Source organism: Wyeomyia smithii, chromosome 3 (genome assembly GCF_029784165.1).
Source record: "Wyeomyia smithii strain HCP4-BCI-WySm-NY-G18 chromosome 3, ASM2978416v1, whole genome shotgun sequence".
Classification (NCBI taxonomy): Eukaryota; Metazoa; Arthropoda; class Insecta; order Diptera; family Culicidae; genus Wyeomyia; species Wyeomyia smithii.
This window is the reverse complement of record NC_073696.1, coordinates 119245838-119265700: the sequence shown is the minus strand read 5'-3', so window position 1 is coordinate 119265700 and position 19863 is coordinate 119245838. Positions and strand designations below refer to the sequence as shown.

Sequence of the window (19863 nt, the reverse complement as noted above, 5' to 3'; positions counted from 1 at the left end):
GTCATTTCTATCATTTCACTTTTTGCCTATCTCCTAGCCTAGAAAGGTATAGCAATCACTGCAAAAACTAAAGGTATAAAAGTGCTCAAAAGAGCCGAATGTCGTATACCCAGTGTTATGAAAATGACTGCAAGACAATGACAGCAAATTTTCAACTGATCCGGCTCTCATTGTATTGCACAGCTCTCACTGCTCCCCACACGTTCGGTGAACAGTTCGACAGCAACTGACGACAGTACACATGCAACTCCATACGGACTGTTATTTTTCATCTTCATATGTGTGTTGGTATTTCCAAGCTGTCGTAAATGACAGCCTATAATCTTCCGACATCCTTCAACACGAATCCGAGCGGGATGTCAGGTAATTATGATCACGACAGTAAGGCCGATGAAAGAATGAAAGAGAGATGGTGCGAAGCACGTTTTTTCTTACGTGGGGAATAATATCAACAATGGAAACGGTTTGCTTTGTATTCAATATGCCACCGGCCTGTGAAAAAGGAGAACCGAAAAAATGCAAGTCGACGACAGCCGCAGCCGATCAGCAGGCTGTCAACAGGAACAGGACATCCTCAAAATGAGCAAACTAGGCTGTCATGTCCGAACGAACAAAATACATGCGCAAGAATGAGCTGTCGTACGCAACACAACACCGTTTCTTCGCCTTGTTTAAGCTGTAGCTGTATGTGAGCTCTCATGAATAGCGCATGCATGAGGCTGTTAGAGTGAAGAGAGGGAAAAGTCGTCAGTCGCTTTCCAGTCATTCTCCTAAGCTTGCGTATACCACTCGACTCAGTTCGACGAGCTGAGCATTTTCTGCATGTGTGTGTGTAACGCTCTCCCAATCTCACTCGATTTTCTCAGAGATGGCTGAATGAAATCAATTGCAAATGAAAGGTCTAGTTGCCCTTTAAGACTTTAAGAATTTTATTGTAATCTGATTTCTAGTTTAGAGGCTATGTATCAAAATGTAAAAATCACGAAACATCAATATCTCAGAAACTACACAACCGATTTGAACAAAATTGGTTTCAAATGAACGGGCTACCTAAAAACCCCCAACTTTTGAATTTTATGAAGATTGAACATATGGTTCAGAAGTTATGGAAAGAAACGTGTTCTGGAGACTGTTTAATCTCATCAGTGGCATATGGAAAGTCTTGTTGCCCCATAAGACCCTAATGATTTTTATTGCGAACGGATTATTACTTTTCCTGTTATACAAAACTACAAAACTAGTGTCAAATGAAAGGTCTAGCTGCCTCATAACACCCTATTGAATTTTGCTGTAATCGGACTGTAACTTCGTCTGTAATGTATTGAAATGTGAAAATCACGAATCTTCATTATCTTAGAAACTACACAACCGATCTGAACAATATTGATATCAGATGAACGGGCTAGTAAGGGATATACTGATGAATTATGATTGAACACGTGGTTTCAAAGTTTGGCTCCCCCATACGTTCCCTTTTCATTTGATTGTAATCAAACTTAAGCAACCGTTATGTTTCAATTTGTAAAACAACGAAAGTTTATTATCTAAAGTATTACACGACTTATTTGAACATAACTAGTGTCATACAAACGAGTCATCTCTCAAACTTACAAATAACAAACTTCATAAAAATTTGATATACTGTTCAAAAGTTGTGTAAAGAAAAGAAATTCAAAGACTATTCAACATTATAGCTGCTTTGATCAATATATATGGCCTCAACATGATTTAAATGTGGTATCGTACTATTTGAACGTTTCCGGTATCGCTCGTGATTAAATTGTTCGAAATTAAGAGTCATTTCTTATATTTCGCTATTTCTGAAGCACTAACATTACGTCAAATTTCATATTTTATACTTCAATTACAACAACATCAATATTTTAGAACCCAAAGAGTGAATATACCTTTTTGGATTTAAGCATTCATGTGATAGATTCACTCAGATTATTTTGCAAATAATAAGTTTGAATGAGAAAGGCTGAGTCTGACCGCTAGGTGGATTAATTTAGGTTTTTTTAATCTGATTCCACATGGTCATGTGTATGCCTTTTCCTGATACCGCATAGTTCTTTTTTGTCCAATATGATCTTTATTTGCAAACTATATTGCATAGATGTGGTATTCATTAAAATTCCTGAATTGAAAAGCACATTTGCCAAGGACATTATGGAAGTATGCAACTTTCCATGTGTGAGCTAGTTTCTGCCCTGCCATCACGGAATTTATTCAACAGTTCTTGTACCTAATTGGATTAAAATTGAAGCTTAAATCACACATGTAAAACTAATCTCTGATGTGATTTGAAGGTCACATAAATAGATAAATTTATTCGCTTATAGAGGTGAATTGCTATGGGTAGGAATCTACGAACAAAGTTGAGCAGAGGAACCTGTTGAAAAGTCTCACATAAGCTTTATTCCTTTTTGAATTAGTTCATAGTCATCCTAACCATTCATTGAAAGTCGTCACAGAGAGGTTTGCCGCTAGAAAAGTTTATATTTCTTTCCTTATAGTTAGCTGCTAAGCATGTATTAGGTTAGTTCAGCAACAGCTGGCAAAAATTGAGCACTTATCAATCGACATAATACTTTGAATATTTCATTTATTCATTCATTTATTTGGAAAATATTAGTAAAATCATGTGGTGTTATTCATGTGAATGATCGCTGTTTATGTAAATGAAGCGAATTTTTACCATTACTACATATTGCTTGACATATGTACATTTTAATTATATTAATAGTGTTTTTTTTCCTTCTATTTTCAGAAACAGTACAGCATAGTGAGACTGGAATATGGAAATAGATTGTAGTACATGGATTTACTAGTGAAAGCCGTCGTCTTCATTATTCTCTTTGAGACGAAAAGGGTTAGTTCATTTTTTGGTTTTCGTTGATTCAATGATTTCATTTCTGATTCATTCTTTTTATTGACTTACAAAGTTTTAGTTGGCTGAAAACTTTGCTGGCTGTTTTCTTATTCTGTACCGTTTCCATAGGGCTCTGCGTTATGATCGCTGTGCTATGCTCACCTAATTTTTCAGCATCAATATGCAGGTCTATGATAAATTTAGCCCAGACACAGTCCTACATTTGCAGCACACAGTTTTGGTTCGCCTACTCATATTGTAGTCATATGCCACGCACCCTCAGTGGAAAGGCGCCGTTCAATTAGGCTGTGTATTTTTTTGCTCATCACAGTGCCCACTTAAAAACTGATGTAGGTAATGCAATTTATGTGTTGATAAATGCTCAAAGATGAGTAACTGGACAAGACTATCTACCGTATTGCATCAAATTTCAAATATTGAAGCCATGATGTATTTTCTTGCTTTGAAAAATCAGTGAAAAATGAATTTTCTCTTTGAGGTTTAGCATTTTGGTTATTTTATGATTGTTGCAGTTCAGTGCTATAAATATAGATTTAAACATGTTTTGTATATGAAAATAACAAAAAATCTGAATTCGGCTTTGATTAAAATTCCGAACACTTCAATGTAATCGCTAAGAGACAGTTAGGCAAACAGTCTGAATACTAACTGCCTCTTTTTTAACGTCTGCTGATTTCCTGGAAGTGGTCATACAGTAAAGAGCTATACCTCACTGGACAAAGGACATTTCAAGGAACGAAATTATTATAGCTAATTCAATCAAAAGCATGGTTATGATATCATGCTTTTGATTGAACTAGCTATAATAATCCGATTTTTATTCTGAAGTGTTCGAAGTTTGAGACTGGTCGAAGTTGGAATCAAAACGGTATTTCGACGCAATACGTTTCCCATGCAATCATCCATTAAAGCTCTAAACATATTTTGACAATCAGGAATCTATGAATCTGCGCTTGAATATTTTTATTAGAAAGACTTTCAACGTAGAATATATTGCCCATAAATGATGTTTACTCAATTTATTCATAGTAAAAGTATGGCACACAATAGATAGTTACTTTCATGTAGAACTACGTTTTCGTTTATTTAATTGCATTATGGTAATCGAAATGCAATCACATATCATCTTTGTGATCAACGCCATATGCACAGATAACATCGATAACATGGACTATAATTACATTAGTTTTGGCGAACGCTTTTGTTTTGGTTACACGAGATCATTTCACATTGTTTGTTTCAAACAATGATTGAATTACCATTTGCGTTTACCTTATTGAACAGACTGAACGAAAAATTATCCGCATCAATATTGACAACACAGTAGCGAAGTTTGTATGTTATAAACGCCAGTCAATAAATATTTTTTCCATAGACATTCGTTATTGTTTGATAGGCATGCATATTTTATAAGTATAAAGCATAGAATACCGTATGCTCTGTCATAACTCATGCAGGTATAAGCTGTGAAAAAATACATTTCATTATTTTCCCGTGAAGTCTAATGTTTTAATTGTTTTGGTAAATAAAAATCGAACGAAAATCATGCAGATTCGACCATTATCTGGTAAACATGAATTTCTGATGAATTATTTATTATACCTTTTAATTAAACAACCCTTTTCAATTGTATGATAAGAATAACGGTCATATATTTCAAAGTACTAGCAGGTCCAGTCCATTTGTTTATCTTTCTTTTTTCAATTTTAAACATTGAAGTCACAGGAATTCTTAATTGATTCCGCTTCGTTCATAGTCTGCAAATGCATGCCGAATGTGATATTGTTCGAATCTGATACCGTCTGCCGGGGTGGGATTAACGGGGGTGAGATTGAGCGAAAACGGGAAATGTTTGTATGTTAAATTACTTCAGATTTCTAGAACTTAAATTTAATACTTAATGAAACATGACATATTTATTCACAACTTCAAATGGAATATAGATAATATCAGTGAACTGTTTCACCTAACTAATGTTTCAAAGTACAGGGTGAAAAACATGCGCGAATTACGTTATCCAATGATATCCCAGGCAAACCAACCCGATCAAGAAATCACATCAACTTACTGCTCAATTGGTACGTTAGGATGTCATCTCCAATGTGAAATATTATGCATTGAACCTGTGTTGGCTCAGAAAATAATGTTTTTCCAAACTGTACACTTCTCCGGCCCTTTTGGGGTGAGATTGAGCCGGGCTATAATGAACGGTACAGTGTGCGGAATTCACATTTACGACAAAATGATATCAGTATACACCAAAACACTTGCATTGTTTACATAGGGTGTGTTGTCTAGCTATGGTATTATTTGTAATTATGACTGAAAGCTTGAGAAAAATAAGCTAACAACCTCAAATTTAATACTTAAAGAAACATGACATATTTATTCACAACTTCAAATGGAATATAGATAATATCAGTGAACTGTTTCACCTAACTAATGTTTCAAAGTACAGGGTGAAAAACATGCGGAATTACGTTATCCAATAATATCCCAGGCAAACCAACCCGATCAAGAAATCACATCAACTTACTGCTCAATTGGTACGTTAGGATGTCATCTCCAATGTGAAATATTATGCATTGAACCTGTGTTGGCTCAGAAAATAATGTTTTTCCAAACTGTACACTTTTCGGGCCCTTTTTGGGTGAGATTGAGCCAGGCTATAATGAACGGTACAGTGTGTGGAATTCACATTTACGACAAAATGATATCAGTATACACCAAAACACTTGCATTGTTTACATAGGGTGTGTTGTCTAGCTATGGTATTATTTGTAATTATGACTGAAAGCTTGAGAAAAATAAGCTAACAACTGTTAGATGGAAATTTAATTCATATGAAACGTAGTTTCTGGTCAACCCCATCCAGCCCCTAGTCCACGTTATTTATGGTCGTTTCTATACTTACTGGTTCATCATGTTATTCATGTGAATTATTCGTGCATACACAACTGTTTATTTAACAGGTATTAAATTCAACTTTTTGTTTTTGGTACAATGTCACCCCATAGAAGGGGTGAGATTAGGCCAAAGTACATTTAATTTTAGCAAAATTATAGCTAAGGAACAAAAACGTATCTTTTTTTGGCACAATCTTACCCCGCCAGACGGTATGTTCAAACTCAATGCACAAATCGTTTGAGATGATTGGTTTTATTGGTATGAGAACATCTTCACCTTGAATTTTGCCTGAAGTAACTTTGCTTGTAATACGTTGATTATTTAATGTTTTACGTTGAATCTTGTCTCATTCTATAATTTTGGGTTGGTTCAGATTTTGAAGTACCTATTAACTGTTGGATGGTTGGTTACTTCTTCGTGATTATTATTACAATCTACTAATTTATTAGACAATATTCTGATTTCCACGAAATTGGGTTTGAAAGGAAAATTTATATCGTCGACATTTTGTTTTTCATCGCAAATATTGCAAGTGCACTCAATCACGGCTCACATGATTCTGAAAGATATTCGGAAACACATTCGTAAAAAGTTTCCTTCTCGTCGATATAAAGTAGCACATATATTACGAGAATGAAATCAATGAACCGAAGACCACAACTGGCCTTCTTCACCGCCAATCGCTAACAATTGTTTTGAGAAAATGTCTATGGTCGAATCTTGGAAAAGCTAAATTCCAGATTGAGGAGAGGAGTCAAATCATCATATAAACATTTCTTGTGCTCTAAAAGCGTCACATCCCAAATTTGGTTCTATTTACATGATTAGTTCCATAGTTATGTAGAAATTTGTATTGGAACCCTTCTTTTCAGAGGGTTAAACCACCTTAAAAATATGTCTTGCCTCCTGAAACCTCCTCATGTCGAATTTGGTTCCATTTACTTGATTAGATGTAGAGCAATATGAACATTGTGTTTCTTTTGTATGGGAGCCTTCCCCTTGACTTCCAACTGAATATATCTTGCTCCCAAAAACCTCCACAGAGGTTCTTGTTTTTTTCAGTTTCTTTTTTTATTCATTTCTTCTATTTTTTTTTCGGACCCCACTGCGATTAGTACTTCATTTTGATCTATTGTGGTATCGTAAGAACGTTTCTTGTTGTTCCACTTTCTTCTTTTTTTCCGTTTTTGCAGTGTCATTCATTGAGAAGTTACCTCCTGCTACGTGTTATAGTGCTTGTAATCACCCAGACTATTTTTTCTTATCTCCTTTATCGACCTTATCATTATTATTATCATATCGACCTCAAGCATGTTACCAGAGCGTATAACATGCTATGCTACCTTTCTATGTATAGTTGTCCCAGTTTTTATTGGGTTTCCTATAAACATGGGACAACTATCGGTAGAACGGCAGTATGGGGGAATGGAGTTTCCGAAGGCTAAGGATAAGTATTTTTTTAGGTTTTTTCTAGTATAGAGAGAAGTTTAAACTCATGCTAAAAGCGCTTTTGACATTGAATGGGCCGAATTTACTTAGACTCTAACCTACGATTTGTAATTCAAAAATATTATTTTTGGCTGCGGAGGCTAGAATAAACGGTAAATTTTGGTTTCTAGAAAGGAGTTGATTTTTTTCTTAAATGTAAAAAAAATATGAAACTACAACAAAATTTTTGGTGAAAAGTCCAGAACGGAGAAACGAAAACCAATTGTTTTTTGAACTTTGAAAAAATATTTATTTAAATGCTTTTAATAATTAACTTCGTGAATGTATTCATTTTCATGTTATTTAAAAGTTAAAAAAAAGATAAACACCAAATTATATATCAAATCCAAACGGAGAGCTCCGTAGCCACTAGCGCTTTCTTCCCGGGACGTTCTGGGATGGTAATTCCCAGGACTCCCGATTCCCGAGATTTTTTTACAAATCCCGGGATATCTAAAAATATTTTCTGCAATGAAAATTATTGGAAAAGTGAGTTCAAATTGTAGCCCTCTCTAAATTTTGTACACTTCTGGGTAATGATGAGCAAGATTACAAACCCATTTGGGAGCCCGACCTTGAACAGCATGAATTTTTCTTTCACTCTTGGTCTATGAGAAAGTTTTGACCTTTGACTCCATCGGATTTCAGGAAGTGGGGCCTCAAAGCGGTCAGAACAGGAAGTTAATGAAATTTTCGAAAGCCCTTGTTTGTTGTTTTGTCAAACGTCTTAGAAATACATGAAACATCGAAATGTGGTATTTTCTCGAATTTTTTTTAATCGACTTTCTATTTCTTAAAAAAAGAAAAATATAAGAAAAAATACAAGTTAAATAAATCATCACTTTATTACTTTTCTTTGTAATTTTTCTTATTTCCTGGGTGTTTCCGGGAAATTGAATTTTTATTTCCCGAATCCCGGGGAGCTGAAAACCGTCGGGAAATGGACGCTCCAGTAGTCACAAGGTTACAGAGTCCGCTTTGATAAGCGGGTATCTCAATAGAATCAGGCCATTTAGTTGTCAAAAGACTTAAACATGATTTTATTTTCAGGTTCTCCACAACACACCCTTCCCTTCAAGCTGGATTTTTACAGTACGCTGTTGATTTTCTTCCTAAGAGTTCTCTTCAGGAAATTGTAATTATGGCGCGATATTGGCTGGAAGAACGAAGTTTCAATGAGACTCCTTCCTCTTACAAAATAGTTCTACCTATAGCAACATTGACTAGAGGTTAAGGGGTAATAACCACCAAATGCTCAAAACAAATCAAGGCCTTTTCCATGATTTTCATTAAAGGACATTTAAGATGTAAGGTATATAAATAATATTTCATTGGATTAAGCAACTCTTGGAGAATATAAAAAAAAATTATTACTATTTTTTTCAAAATGGCGGCTGTGCAGCGATTGTCGTGAACCGCTTTTTTTAAGTTCATCCGCGGCTAGCAGTAGAAGTCGTGCCCAACGCTACCTATAATCAAAACAAAAAAAATTTCATTATCTACATAAGTGTCGATAGTGAAGTACATATGATTATATTTTTAGAATTTTTATTCGCGAAATGGCAACGGTTTGGAAAAAATCTTTTTCGACAAAAAAAATCGACTTTAATTGTTTATAACTTTTGGTGTTGTTAATCAATCGCCAAAATCGTGTGTACTTCACTAGATAATCTACCGAAGAAGCTACAGTTAAAATTTCAAGTCGATCGTATGTGAACTTTTGCAGTTCTACTACCCGCCGATTTTAAAAACATGGTTTTGAGAAAAACGCGTTAAAAGTTTCAAAATGCTATAAATCTTAAGAATCGCAATAATAAAGCCCCTAATAATTTTTCTACCTTCAGTGAGCTATCCCTGCAACGTGAAGTTATCCTTCCAGGGCTTTATTTTCCTTTTCGTTATCTGATGTAAGGCTGCGCCTAGCCTCTTTCGCGATATCAGACATGCGTTGCTCAGCGACTTTGACGCCGTTGGCGTCCGGTCCCACGCAAAACTCAAACTTGTCACTCATATTTATGTTCTTTTGAATATAACTCGCAGTAAAACAGTATAGAAAACCTCAAACAAGAAAGGAACACAACGAGAACGGCTGATCGACTAGACAAAGGGAACTTGTGAGTAAACACGTGCTGTAAAGGCGCTATAACGGTCGAAACTTGATGCAGCGACCTCTATACTTCAAATTTGAAACACGATAACGATCATAGGTAACTTCTGCTAGTTTACAAAGCCTCGAAATAAAAAGAAAAACGAGCATCGCCAAAATAAACGAAAAATGTTATTTAGGAGCATAAAAGTTGTTCGGTAAAAATTGATTTAAACGAATTTTGAGTTTGGATCAGTACTTGGGCGATGTAGATTTTGATTCTAGGATAGTTTTTGCTTGATTTAAGCCAATAAAAAAATGACAACAAAAAATTTTTTTTTGGTGGATATCACCCCTTAAGCAGTTAGGACCTCTTCAGGGAATTTTGATTGTGTCGCAGTGTTTGGAGGAGAAACTAGGTTTGATTAAACTAATTCCTCTTGGCAAAATAAGTCCTTCTTATAATAAAACTGACCAGAGAAATATTAGTCATCTCCAGGAAAATTGTTATTTTCGACATTGACACGAGGAACGAGGTTTCAATAAGACCCGTTTCTCTGGACATAATAAGTCCCTCTCAGAATAAACCTGGCAAGAGAGGAATGTTATGTGTAGTCTCACTCCAGGGAATTGCAATTTGGTGATATTGGTAGGGTGAGGTGATGGGGAGGGTGATACTCCGTACAGAAAACACCTGGTCGCAACGTTGAGTCCACACATGGGGTAAAAAAGTAAGTTAAAAAAGGGTAAAATCTCTTGCTCAATTTTTTTTGTTGAAACTTGAGACTAGGTTTCTAAGATTTTCTTCAATTCCAACACTTTTGAGAATATTCGAATTACAATGATGCAATATGATTTTAAACTAATTTTCTACATGCATCCGTTTTAAAAATATTTCAACACTAAGTTAAGAAAAATTCAGTTTTTATGAAAAGACCCTTTCTTTGTGAAATATTTGTGATTCTCCAGCAACAAACAAAGATTTATTGGAATATACGATTAATATTACACAATTCATTCATATTGTATCATTTCAAAGTATGTTGCAAAAGCTATTTGAATGTAATGTACAGAATTTTTTTATTTTAACCAGAGTTCGGAAAAAGTGACATAATTGTGTGAAGGCGAATAATAATTGAATGTGGGTAAAATGAACAGGGGTGGTGAAATGTACACCTGATTGAATCTCGACTATTTCGTTGAAAAGAGTACAAACTCCATTGGCACCTTATCTTAGATGCACTAGAAGCTATTTAAAACAAACTATGCGACATGAAAAAGTTAAACAACTAAAATAATAAACAAAAACAACAGACACGTGCACACTCGTGGTAGTGATGTTATTTTTGGCTCACAAGAAACCCTTTTTTAGTGTAAAACAGTAAATTTCGTAATTATTTCGTAAGGACTTTCGTGCATATATCTGTACTTAGACTACTAATCACCAGAAATCATTAAAGTTAGTAATTGTTTGAATGGTTTTTCTAATGTTTTTGAGTAGTTTTAACAGCACGTACTGTGCGGGTAAAATGGAGAGCCCATAGATGAACCCATGATGGTAGAAAAATTGGGCAAATTTTCATTCAAAATTATATTATACTTTGTCTTTGTATCGGAAAACGTAAAATTTAGCCTGGACCGATGAACAGAAAGAACTTGACGTTTATACGCAACTTTAAAAAAAAAGTCCAGGATGGAGAAATGAAACATAATTTTTTTATGGTAGATTATTTTTTTATAAAAATTCTAATTCGAACATTTTTCAAAATATTTGTATTCTGATGATTTTAAACGATGCAGAAAGTCATTTTGAATCAAAAAGCACTTGGTAGTAAACATTCTAAAGGCATTGGTTTTCGAGTTATTTCTAATTTAAGCTCGAAAAATTATAAATATTTAGGAAAATACACGTTTTTCTTAATTTGTCCATGGTTCTCCAGCAAAAACCATATGTTCATTGGTATGCTTGATCAAAAATATACAATTCATTCTTTGACAACAAAACGATTGGGCGAACGGTTCTCAAGAAAAGAGTTAAATGTTCTAAGTGATTTAAAAATATATATAAGAATCAAATATTTATTTTTGAGTTTTATTATCTTAGGAACATATTTTTTTATGACATAGATACTTTACAGAACTAGTTTCACCTTATATTTTATATACATCATAAGTAAATGATTCGTCATCTTTTGAAAACAGCTTCGTTTGTATCTTATTTTCTGAAATCGGAACAAAAGAGTAATACTTTTGTGTGGCAGATATTATTATAGATTTTTTGAAAATATTGCTCCATTCTGTTACTCCTTGTTCATATTCTTCATATGATACCCAACTAAATGACATTTTTGATGAATTTTTATTACTTTTCTGATTAGACCAATCATACAATTTCTTTTGCGCTTGTAATGGGATGTTCATGTTCTTTAGCGAAACTTGCATTTCCTGCCATTCGTTTTAATATGCCACCAATTGCATCGCATGGGCCTTTAACATGAGAAGTCGCAGAAAAAGCCACCCTGCATCGACGTTATATTTTGTTTTGAACTTGCAAAGACTTGCAAAGTTTTTTCTATTTTTATATTGTGAGGCAGATCAGACATTAATATCACTTTTTTCAACTCTATTGTTGTTTTCAAAAAACTCATTAATTGGCAATGAACACCTGAACCGCAACAGTATCATGATGGAGTACTTCCGATATTATGATGAGCTGATATTCTTAAGTGTTCCAGATTCTGAATAGTAAACAACGAAGGGATGAATGGTGGCTTGACTATCATTCCAATAACTACACGAATCACAAATTGATGAAGACGTATTAAAATGAGCTTGACTGTTCAATATTTTTAATTTTGCAATAACGTTTTCGTTTAATTTGCGTAAGCTTGATGAGCACCGATGATCAGGAAAGGGTTTATAGCATTTGGGCTTGGTGTATTCCATTTTCACTTTATTCATCTTCACAAAATGCAAACTGTTACTAACACTTCTGGAGAAGTGCAATCGTATTTATATACGAAAACAGATATTATAGGTAACCCAGTAGTTATTGGTTGCGTACTTTACAAACAGTTATTCTTAGTAAACAAGTAGGTAGTGTTGCACGACAAACATATTTTTTTATAAAACATTCGGCAAAGGGGGAACGTGTAGGTAGGCTAAGGTTTAGCGCTTGAGTTATTTATCCAATCGTTTTGTTGTCAAAGAATGAATTGTATGTTTTTGATCAAGCATTCCAATGAACATATGGTTTTTGCTGGAGAACCATGGACAAATTCAGAAAAACGTGTATTTTCCGAAATATTAATAATTTTTCGAGCTTAAATTTAAAATAACTCGAAAACCAATGCCTTGAGAATGTTTACTACCAAGTGCTTTTTGATTTAAAATGACTCTCTGCATCTTTTAAACTTATCGGAATACAACTATTTTTAAAAATGTTTAAATTAGAATTTTTATAAAAAAATTTATCTACCATAAAAAATTATGTTTCATTTCTCCATCCTGGACTTTTTTTAAAAGTTGTGTATTAACGTGAAGTTTCTTTAAAAAAAATAAAAAAAAAAATTCAACTCTTTTTTTTAATTGAAATCTAATGTTTATTTTTAATTCTTTTTGGTCAAATTTTTTTTTTTTTAGTCCAGTGTATATATTTTTTTATGGTGCATTTTTAATTCCCTACAACTCATGCTCAGACAGTTTTTCTATACAACCAACGGTTTCTGGGCTACAATGATTCGTATAAAACCTATGCCAAAAGACATACGCCCTTTTAGAATGTAACTCATGGGTGTAAAAAATCTCTCCATCTGTGAAAAATGGTCAATTTTCTAAGCCAAATACGAGTGCAAAGTTTCATTCAAATCAAAAATGGTCGATATTCGACTATAGGTCATTTGGCGCGATCTTGCTCACATGCTACTTGTTTATAGTTATTTGAAGAGCATCAAGGTGCCTGGCGGCTGCTGGAGTATTTTCGATGTTTTCACATGCATGCCTCCAATGTGTCCTCTTTGATCTTCGAATTTCCTTGTTATAGGCAGTGAGGGATTGTTTATATTCATCCCACTGTTGAGTTCGTTTAGCCCGGTTGAACAATTTCCGGGTTTTTTTCCGAAGTCTTTGTAAGGATTGATTCCACCAAGGTACCTCTCTGTTTGTAGAACGTATCTTTGTAGGACAGCAATCTAAGTATGATTGTTGGATTAAATTTGAAAGATGTTTTGAGTTTATTTCCAGCTCTCTGTATGATTTGGAACATCCTTCAAAACCGTTCAAATCACCCATTATTTTTGAGTTATATTGCTCCCAGTTAGTTTTTCTGGGATCTCCAATAAATTCAGTGTGTTGTTGATTAGCTTCGTAATCAAATAATATTTGCTTGTGATCAGATAAGGATTCTTCATCTGATACATGCCAGTTTTTTATCCTACCAGTAATAGTCGGACTGCATAATGTTAAGTCAAGAATTTCTTGTCATATTGTATTTACAAAAGTTGGTTTATCCCCTTTATTACATATATCTATCCCTTGTGATGATAAGTAATCTAAAAGGTACTCACCTCTAGTGTTGATGTCTGTGCTGGCCCAAACCGTGTGATGAGCGTTTGCGTCACATCCTATTATAAAGGCTTTGTTTTGTTTCTTGCAATAAGAAACCAATTTTGCGACCTCTGGAGGGGGAACTTCGCCCATGTCACCTGGAAAGTATGCTGATGCTATACATATATACATGTTTTACTATACATGTTTCCGCATACTTCCAGTTCGAGGCGAAGGATGATTTGGCACCCCCTCTCTCCCTCCATTTTTTAGTTTATATTAAGAGCATTTTTTATTGACTCGGTAATGTTTTAAGATAGTATACAAACTGTTATTGTGTTTCGAATTTCAATGTTTTTAGTTTGTTCGACCATTTATTTGGCGCACTTCGATGATCGTCTTCGTTTTAATTCGCCCCTGCATGCTTCCGAAGACTGGACTTGCAATTAGCTTGTAATCATTGCAAATGCAAGTTGCATCTGATATTCGTTAGTTCAATCACAAAATGCAATCCGTTTAAAATGTTTGGTATTCTCGAAATAAAAAGTTTCTCCCCCTTGAATTTGCTCTTAAGTATCGTCGATTGTTTTACATTGCTCAAAGGTCCAGAAACCAAATTTAGGGGGAAATTTGGGTCTAGAGCTCTATAGCAATATTTTTGAGAGAAACTCTCGTCTACGAAGTTGTTACATATGTTATAGCGCTTTTATGGAAAATTATCAAAAATTAGGGTGACCGAAATATTCGGGGAAATAAAGTATTTAACTGGTTAATCTTTGTAGATATAGATAGAAGAAAAAGTTGTTCTACAATGTTAAAGCTCCGTCAATTCAAACTTTGCAAAAGAAAGTTTTTTGCTATCTTTGAAAATAACCGATTTGTTATGAAAATTGTATTGATTTCATAAATTATGCATGTAAAATCATACGGATTTGTTTTTTTTTTGGTATTTTGTCCTTAAACTGGAAATAATTCACTTCAATTTGATCTACAAAGAACGAAAATCGATCAACTGGTTCAAAAGTTATAAATTTTTAATATAAAATATATCGAATAAAGTCGTTTTTTATAGTCACCCGATTTCGGAGCTAGGCGCCCTAACGAACCAACGAAAAAATGATTATTTTTAACAGAGATGCCGCCCTTCAATTTTGAGCACAATTGAAGCTTTTTGCGCGACCAATTCCGGACTAGAGTGACCATGAAAAACGACTTTATTCGATATATGTAAAAATTCAGAACTTTTGAACTAGCTGATCGATTTTCTTTTTTTATTGGGTCAAATTAAAGGTAGTTATTTCAGATTTTGGGAAAAAATACAAAAAAAAATCAGTATGCTTTTTCATGCATAGTATATAAAATTATTGATTTATTATTTTTTATTTTTATTTATTATTGATTTATTATTTTTGTCATGTTGAAAACAACAACTTTTTTATCTATCTTCAAAGATAAAAAAGTTAAACACTTGATTTCATCGAAAGTTTGGGTCACCCTAATTTTAAATAATTTTTCAATAGGTGCTTCATAATAGGGTATCGATTCTATTATCGTCAGGTTTTATCTTTTATCGCTCGAGGGGTGACTGATTTCCTAGAGCCCTAATTTATTGCATGATGGTTCGTCACAATTCAGACCCAAGCAACAATTGAAACATAATAAAAAATAAATTGTGATCATTTGTTGCACTAATGAAATTCCGAGGTTTTAAGAAACATTTTTGGTTACTACGATGAAATTGTAAAGAAACAAGCAACAACTAAAGTTGCATCGCTGCTTCAAAAATCTTCACACCAACAACGTAATTCGCGAGGTTAGATTTGTATTTGTATTTGTATTTGTATTTGTATTTTGTATAATTCATCTGACAAATAAAGTCTTAATGAATAAAATTAGTCTAATGTATCACAGATCTAATCCTATTTACGAATCGTCCAATTGTCTCATTAAAATCAAACTGCTCTTCCACAGCTGTGAACGCTCGAATGCATGCCAAAATCGGCTCGTTTTGACCAAAGTCCGGTGAAAGGTTGGCTGTAATAACGATGTATTCCGAAGAGTCCTATAAGGTACGCGAAAGTTCATCTTTTCAAGTAGTTTGGGGGCATCAATTGCACCGTACAAAATTTTCGCCACGAACAAAATTTGTTGCAGTTTCCTTCGTTGTTCCAGTGTATCGAGAGCCAGTAGTCGGCATCTGTCAGGATAGGGTGGCAAACTATCGGGATTCCTCCAAGGCAGATTTCGCAGTGCAAGACGAATGAACCGCTTCTGGATACGTTCGATTCTAAGGCTCCACGAAAGTTGATGCGGTTGCCACACGATTGACGCATTCTCTAGAATTGGGCGGACGAGAGCACAATACAATGACTTCCAGCAGTGTGGGTCCGAGAAGTCCTTGGCAATCTTAGACAGGAAACCTAACTGCCGCGTTGCTTTGGAAATGATCGCTGTTCGGTGTGAGTCAAAACTCATTCTAGAGTCCAGTTTAACTCCCAAATCGGACACTTCGGTGACTCTGGGGATGATTTTCCCTTCAATGCTATAATCAAACAATATCGACTGTGATGTGCGGTGAAACGATATGACCTGACATTTATTGATGCTAATTGTTAGTTTATTCCTGCGGCACCAATCAGCAAACATGGTTAGCGAGTCTTGTAGAAGCCGACAATCCTCTTCAGTCCGCACTTCAATATAGATTTTTAAGTCGTCAGCATATAGCATCTTAAAACCTTTTTTCAGAACAAAGGCTGCGTCGTTAAAAAATAAAATAAACAGTAGCGGGCCGAGGTTGCTACCTTGAGGCACGATTTGTTTGAAAACGGTCTTGAAACAAAACCGCCAATGTTGACACGAAGTTCCCGCTCCGTTAAATAAGATTCCAACCAAGACGTTAGTTGCGAAGAAACACCAAGGTTAGTCAGCTTGTGCAGAAGTATTTTATGGTCGATTTTATCAAACGCCGCCTTTAAGTCCGTATAGATTACGTCAACTTGCGCTTTCTTTTCCAGAGCTATGATGCAGTCTGACGTAAAATTCAGCAAATTTGTTGTTACTGATCGACCTGGCATGAAGCCATGCTGGTCGACAGATATGTAGCATTTTGTCGCATTAAGAATTACCCTGCTCATTATTATCTCAAATAATTTAGAGACTGCCGAAAGACTTGTGATTCCACGATAATTAGTCGCGTCATATCGATCTCCTTTTTTGAACACGGGTTTCATAAATGATTTCTTCCAAACACGAGGGAATTTTGCTTGTTCCAGTGAGCGGTTGAAAATAGAACCTAATGGTTTCACTAGATTACCAATACATCGGCATATTAAAATTGCAGGTAGACCATCGGGACCAGGTACATACGATCGCTTCAACTTTTTTGTTGCTGACAAAATCATATCTGAAGTCACGGCAAACACTCCCAGATCAATGAGGTCGCTAGGAACGTTACGAATGGCTTCAACGATTTCTAGTTCAGAAGCGCAATTTGCTTCAAAAACAGATGCAAAATGTTTTGCGAATAACTGACTTGATTCTACAGCTGACGCTGAGACCTGATTCTCAAAATATACATTTTTTGGAATAGCAGCACTTTTCCGCTTCGAATTGATAAACCGCCAAAAACCACTAGGATTTGCTCTTAATTTTATCTGCACACGCAATACGTAAGATTTATATAAAGTGGCATTCAATGAACGGTACGCGTTACTGGCTGACTGAAAATCTCTTTTGTTGTCAGGCGTTCGTTGGCGGCGAAGTTTACGCTGGAGTGCATTTCGCACACGTTTCAATGATCGTAAAAGAGAATTACTCCATGCAGGTGACGCTGGCGGTCGTGTTCTTGGAACGTTACAAACAATCCAGTCGTTCAAAATGTAACAGAATTTTTCTGCCATAAAGTCAACATCATTATTATTGTCAAATACCGTGTCCCAATTAACGGTATTCAAGTACAGCGAGAGTGCCATTAAGTCCATTCTTCGAAAGTTCAAGTGACGCTCCTTTGTATTTTCGACTGGATCGGCATATCCCGCATACGCTGGCAAAATAAATTCGAGAGGAGGGTGATGGGAGTCGACGGGTAGCAACGGAACCGGGCAATTAATTACTTCGATCTCACAGCTAGGCAAACAAAACACTAAATCGAGAATACGATCAAGCGAGTTTTGCACCAGATTTCTTTGGCTCAAGCACAAATAATCCATGCCATCCAACAAAGTGCTACTGGACGGAGGTAGTTGAGAACAATCACATTTGATGACGTTGTCGCTCGAACACAACCACCGCATGCGTGGCTGATTATAATCGCCACAAAGGAGAATGATATCACTGGGCAAACATTTCTCACACAGCTCATTCATAGAAGCAACATGTTCATTGATCAGACTAACGTCTTGGCTTTTATCCGGAGGAATGTAAATCACGTTTATGAATAACTTCCTACCTTTGACTGTGGAACAAACACTCACTTGTTCTAAATTGCGTCCATGTACGGTTTCTATGACACGACAAACGTGTTGCTGCGCAACAGCGATCAATACACCGCCAAATCGGGATTTACAGCTGTTGAGCGGGCTACGATCGCAACGAAATACATGGAAGCTCGAGCCGAATAACTGTTGCGTAGTGATGCAATAATCTAATCCAGTCTCAGTCATTATTATGACATCGAAATCGCTCTCTGTCACCGCTAAAAGCAGATCGGTAGTTTTCGTTCTCAGACCGCGGACGTTTTGGTAGTAGATTCTAATGTCCATTTCCGTGTGATTAGGCTGAGTTGAAATACTGAAACGTGAGGAGTAATCAGGTATCGGACGTTCAAGATGACAATAATACTTGCCTGACGATGCAAGCTGGAAGACCCCGTTCCCGTCTCCGAACACAGGACCGGGACGATGACGATGGCGGATGTTTGCAGCGAGCGCGACCGTGTCGGAGGGGTCAGGGGCTTCCATAATGCTTGATTTAGGGTGTCCCGGATCCATGACAGCAATGAACGAAGAATTTATTGTTGTGTTTGCTTTAGCGGGCTGCGATAAGCAGCTGGTCGATTCCAGTTTTTTGGTTGATCAACAAATTGCCGAAAAAGCAGTCCAGTCGGCCATGTTGATGCATCCAACGCTTTGTTTTCCATTTCCGGGCTCAATCCGATCTTGTACGATACAAATGACAAACCAGTAATATCTTTCCCTTTCGGTACTAAACGTACCACATCCATTGATTCTGGTATACTCAAACAGCGAGAAACAATTTTTTGAACATCAGCGTCGGTTATTAGAGGGTTTAAACCGGACAGATACAGCCAGAATTTTCTTACGTTTTGAACGACTGTAGGAACAGATAAATCACTCAGATCGACATTGTTTGTGCCGCATTCAGACGTTGCTTGTGAATCTGGTTTATCATCAATCCGCCTGCGTTTCATGTTTCGTTTTGGCCATACCGGAGTATTAGATGTTGGCCATACGGGCTGGGATGGTGTACATGTTATATTATCGATTTTATTACTCAGTGCTTCTACAACGTTAGATAGCTGATGTACTTGCGCCGGCAGGTCAATCAAACTTGACGACACGGATGGCATAGGTGAGACCGCCTGAGTATCAGCGATGTACGATCGAATACTGCGGCCGTTCATAACGTCTCTGCACGACGTACATAAAAGAAGCAGTTTCCCCTGAGTGAAAGCTTCTTTTAGACCGCGGGAATTTATACCACAGCAGTTCTGGCTGATATGGAGAAAGGCTTCACAAAAGCCACAACGCAAGGGCTCGAGATCATTTATTTCGTGTTTGCATTCCCCGCATTGTTTTTTTTTCCATTGCGCTTTGCTTGGTGTTCTGCTACACACGAACAGTAGAGGCCTGTGGCAGGTTGTCAAAAAACTTGACGAAGAATGCTGCTGAAAGCAGTTGCGTAAATTTTGTATTCCGAACACACT

The 19863-nt window shown here is 35.9% G+C and overlaps 1 protein-coding gene across 1 annotated transcript in view; it reads left to right on the top strand.

Moving 5' to 3' along the window:
* LOC129729431 (vascular endothelial growth factor receptor 1) overlaps positions 1-19863 on the top strand; it is a 117137-nt gene that overhangs the window by 27996 nt on the left and 69278 nt on the right. The window contains exon 2 of the mRNA XM_055687990.1: positions 2771-2872. Coding sequence (XP_055543965.1) covers positions 2819-2872 — 54 coding nt within the window. The 5' untranslated portion in view covers positions 2771-2818. The remainder of the gene's footprint in view (positions 1-2770; positions 2873-19863) is intronic.